Source organism: Sturnira hondurensis, unplaced genomic scaffold, assembly GCF_014824575.4.
Source record: "Sturnira hondurensis isolate 20B ecotype Veracruz unplaced genomic scaffold, ASM1482457v3 Scaffold0019433, whole genome shotgun sequence".
NCBI classification, from domain to species: Eukaryota; Metazoa; Chordata; class Mammalia; order Chiroptera; family Phyllostomidae; genus Sturnira; species Sturnira hondurensis.
Window position 1 is genome coordinate 1,832,157 of NW_028092064.1, and position 4,823 is coordinate 1,836,979.

Genomic DNA, 4,823 nt, shown 5'->3' on the forward strand with positions numbered 1-4,823 from the left:
TCCCTTCTGGCTCCTGGCAGCCCTTAATGACCCGAGCCTGTCCCCACTGTTGATGGGAGGAAGCTTGGTGGCACGAGGGGATGTCACGTGACTCTTAGTCTCGGGGGTTCTGGAGTCTCTCTGTACAAGAGGCCGTTTGATAGGCACAGACACAAACGAGGAAGGTCTGCAGACCAGTCAGCGCACCTTCCTGGTGATGCCCGGAGGTGCTGGAGGCTGGACTGCAGGGTGTGGCGGGGGTTTGTATTTCTGCTGCCACAGGGGCAGGTGGGCGTGACTGAAGGCAATGTGGGGATCAGTAAGAAGAATTGCGCACGCGTTGAGTTGGATCCCTGGAAAGGGACAAGGTCCCCCAGTGACCAGCAGTAGAATGAGAGAATTAGGAGGAGAAGGCAAAAATAAGAGGGGGTACTGAGTGTGGGGGACAGCTCTCCTGAAGACTCAGAGAGGAAGCGGAGTGGTCAGAAAGCTGTCCTGCAAACTGAGGGTGGAACGGGAGCAAAGGGAGGTGGGATGCGGGACAGCTGCCGGCGAGAGACGAAGCACTGGGGGTGGTGGGGAACGGCTAACACCAGGCAGCAGCCCTCTCCTCCTACCACACATCCTCCCACAGGGCTTTCGCATCCTAGCCTTCCTCCCCTCCTCTGGTCTCTTTCTGCCAGTCCACCCTCTGCATCCGAGCTGATTCTACTCTCCAGTTACTAACATTCCTGATGGCTCCCCAGAGTCTGCAGGGTAAACCCAAAGTCCATAATAGTCCTTCGTGAACTGGTATTAGACTGTTCTCAGCTTTGTCTCTGTTATTCTTCCCTTTACTCCAACCACACACGGATGCTTTTCACAGCTTTGTCTGTTTTTCTGCCTTTGTGGAGTGGTTTTTCCCTTCTTCTACACAAAACGAACTCCTACTCATCTTTCAGTATCAGCTCACAAGCTTTCCTGGTACACAAGGGATTATTTTATAATTCACCCACTTAACAAAAGAGTCTTTTGTTCCCTATCATTTCAGATCACCCATCCCAATTACCGCCTCCTGGTGGCAACTTCATGGCTAACACACATAATGTGACTGAATTCATTTTCCTGGGACTTTCTCCCAGTCAGGAGGTGCAGAAAGTGTGCTTTGTGGTGTTTCTGCTCTTGTACACGGCAATTGTGCTGGGGAATTTCCTCATTGTGCTCATCGTCTTTGTCAGCAGAAGTCTCCGCTCCCCCATGTACTTCTTCCTCAGCTACCTGTCCTTCGTGGAGATCTGCTATGCCTCCGCCACAGCCCCCAAACTCCTCTCAGATCTGCTGGCTGAAAGGAAAGCCATATCTCTGTGGGGCTGCATGACACAGCTCTTCTTCATCCACTTCTTTGGTGGCACTGAGATTTTCCTGCTCACCGTGATGGCCTACGACCGCTACGTGGCCATCTGCAAACCCCTGAACTACACCACCATCATGAACCGGCAGGCGTGTGCTGTCCTGGTGGGGATGGCGTGGCTGGGGGGCTTTGTGCATTCCTTCGCCCAAATCCTGCTCACCTTCCGCCTGCCTTTCTGTGGCCCCAACGTGATCGACCACTACTTCTGTGACCTGCTTCCCTTGCTCAAACTCGCCTGCTCTGACACCTTCCTCATCGGCCTGCTGATCGTCGCCAACGGGGGGACCCTGTCTGTGACCTGCTTTGTGGTCCTCTTAGCCTCCTATGTGGTCATCCTGCTCCACCTGAGGACTCGGAGCTCTGAGGGGCGGCGCAAGGCCCTCTCCACCTGTGCGTCCCACATCACTGTGGTGATCTTGTTCTTTGGGCCCTGCGTCTTCATCTACCTGAGGCCTTCTGCCACCCTGCCTGTGGACAAGGTGGTGGCCGTGTTCTACACAGTGATCACACCTCTCCTCAATCCTCTGATCTATTCCCTGCGAAACGCTGAAGTGAAGAAGGCCATGAAAAAGCTGTGGGTGAAGGCCGTGAAACCGGACTGGAAGTAGAGGCTGTGTCTTGGCACGCGTCCCGGGGCTTAGAAGGGATGCAGGGAAGTTCACAGGACTCGTTAGTTCTAGAGTTGTTCTAACTGGTCCTCATCTTCAAAAACTTTATTGTAACCACTTGTAAAATATTTCCTCTTAGGGATTTATGTACTATATTTCAGCTTAACAATAACCCAAAACCTTCAGACCAACTCTATATTTCAATTAGCCAGTTCCTGTTAGATCATTTCTATTTTTTTTACTAGCATAAATAACATTGCAGTAAGTATTCTTGAATAGAAACCTTCACACTCCTGACTTTTTCTTAGACTCATTTGCTATAGTAAGTTCACTGTGTTATAAGGTATAGCAACTTTTGATGCATAGTGTTAAATTGATTCTTAGAGAGATTGTAATAGCTAACCTTCCGTGTGAAAGTACTCTTGACGAAGTTGAACAATGTCATTCAGCCTTTTCCGGATGTGAAATAAAATTTTACATAGTCTGAAAGTATCTCCCTGCAAGATACTTATTAATTGCAACAGGCAAAATGTAGCTCACAGGTGCCACCTGGAAGACACTTCCTTCAGTAACTGCTCAAATTTAACATCGTCAGTATTGAGACGGGAGAGGTGCGTGGAATCCCTAATGCATCCTTCCCACCGAACACGCCTAACCTGAGACTGGTCGTGAGAAAGTGTCGGGCAAAACCCAAAGTTAGGACATTGTACAAAACTGCTAGCAGCCTTCTTCAACAGTATCAACACAAAGAAACAGAAGAATTTTTTAATACAGATCGGTGATAACTAAACCTACCTGTGAATCCTGTACTAGGTCAAGGTCACTAGTGGGCAAAAATGCTGTAGATGAGAATAATGGAGTTGTGTCAAAGTTCACGTTCCATTTCGACAATTATAGTATGTTTATGTCAGAGAATGTCCTTGGAATGAGGACTTATTTACTAAGGTTTCTAAAGGTAAATGGGCATTATGTCATCAAATTTCAAACATTTCAGAAAAAAATTCTGTCTATATATTGGGAGAATGAATGATAATGAAAATGTAGAAAACCATTAATATTTGGACAATTTTAATTAAGGATTTATATGATTTCTCTGGGTTATTATTACAACTTTCTTATACTTCAAAAACTATTTCAAAATTTAAAGTTAAAATATTTTGCAAATTAGATAGACATCTCATTTAATTTACATTTTTTGGGGGGTGCAGGGCTGGGAATACAAGAAAGAAAACTGTACTTGAACAAAAGTTAAATAAAAAAAAGAAAAAAAATTACATTTTTTTGAGTGAGGTGGGGTGTTTTAAAATTTATTAGCCCTGAGTTGTGTTTTTAAAGTTTTCCATATGGGATGGTCCCTTCACATTGCTCTTCTTTTTCAAAGCTCTCCTGGGTATTTCTCCCTCACAGAAACTGGATTTGCTTCTACTTCCCTTCCTACTCTGTAGCACCCCCATCCTGCCAGAATTTACTGTGATTGATACCCCGTTCCATTTATAAGAGTATTTAGAAAGAATCGACATCTTCACGGCGTGCCTTCCCATACAAAACTAGGGTTTGTCTTTTCATTTGCTGATGCCTTCTTTGGGGTCCTTCAATGGAGATTTATTCTCCAAGCAGCTTTCAAGTATGTAAGGCAGTCATAGTAACTATAACCACCCACAGCTGATTCGTTCGCAACTGAAGTTCTCACTCTTCAATGAACATGTCCCCACCTTCCCCAGCCCTCAGTTCTATCATCGCATGTCTTTACATTGCTGATTAGTATCCTTTTATTTCAGCGCGAAGAACTTCTCTCAGGATTTCTTCTAAGGCACAGGTGGCAAACAAAGACCCGTGGGCCGAATCCCGCCCTCCACCTTGTTTTACCCGGCCCGGCACCTTGTTTCTGCCCGGTGGCAGCCCTGAGCTCCCTGCCCCTACTTAAGGAGTTGTTAAAATCACATTTGGCCCTTTGAAGGCAACCTCGAGGCTGGTGGGGCCCCCGGTGAAAATGAGTTTGACACCCTGTAAGGCCAGTCCAGGGGTGATGAACACTGTTGACTTGTTCGTGGGGGGGAAGTCTTTATCTTGACTTCACTTCGAAGAACAGCTTTGCTGGTAAAGTGTTTTTGGAGCCATTTTTTCCCTTTAGCGCGTTGAATAGATCACCCCACCTGGGAGGTTTCTTCAGAGAAACCTGCTGACGGCCTTGCGGAGGTCCCTTGTATGAGGGAACTTGTTTTTCCCTGCTGCTTTTAAATTTCTCTGTCTTTGTTTTTAAACAATTGTATTATAATGGTTTTGGAGAGGATATATTTGTATGGGCATTTTGGGGGCGATTATTAAGTTCATGGACTCGGATGTCCAAATATCTCCCTGGATTTGGGAAACGGGCAGCCATTATTTTTTTAAACATGCTTTCTGTCCCCTCCCCTCTCTTCTTCTGGGGCTGCAATAACTCACAGATTATTTCTTTGTGTGACATCCCAATGTTCACTTAGGCTTCCTATACTCATTTTTATTCTTTCTAATTTCCCGTCTGACTGGATAATTTCAAAGGTCCTTTCTTCTACTTACAGATTCTTTTTTCTGATTGATCAGTTCTGATGCTGAATTTCTCTATTGCATTTTTATTTCCATTCACTGTAGTCCTCAGCTGCAGAGTTTCTGTCTGATTATGTTGGTTGTGCATTTTATTATGTATACAATGTGATACGTACCTTAACTATATAGTATTTTTACTTGTCAGTCAAACTTCAATAAAGCTAGAAAAATTGAAAATAAACCTACTATTAGTCATTTTTATCACCATTCTAAGCAAATGGTGTGTGTGTGCATGCATGTGTGTGCATGGGGGTCTATGCATG

General features: G+C 45.3%; 1 protein-coding gene across 1 annotated transcript; it reads left to right on the top strand.

Annotated features, from left to right (window-relative positions):
- Positions 1-1,019: 1,019 nt before the first annotated feature.
- LOC118974501 (olfactory receptor 4X2-like) lies at positions 1,020-2,100 on the top strand. Its single transcript, XM_037027943.1, has one exon. The coding sequence runs from the start codon at positions 1,048-1,050 to the stop codon at positions 1,975-1,977; it is 930 nt and encodes a 309-aa protein (XP_036883838.1). The 5' UTR covers positions 1,020-1,047; the 3' UTR covers positions 1,978-2,100.
- The last annotated feature ends 2,723 nt before the right edge of the window (positions 2,101-4,823 follow it).

Coding starts and splice junctions, on each gene's coding strand:
- LOC118974501 (XM_037027943.1), top strand. CDS start 1,048: ATGGCTAACACACATAATGTGACTGAATTCATTTTCCTGGGACTTTCT.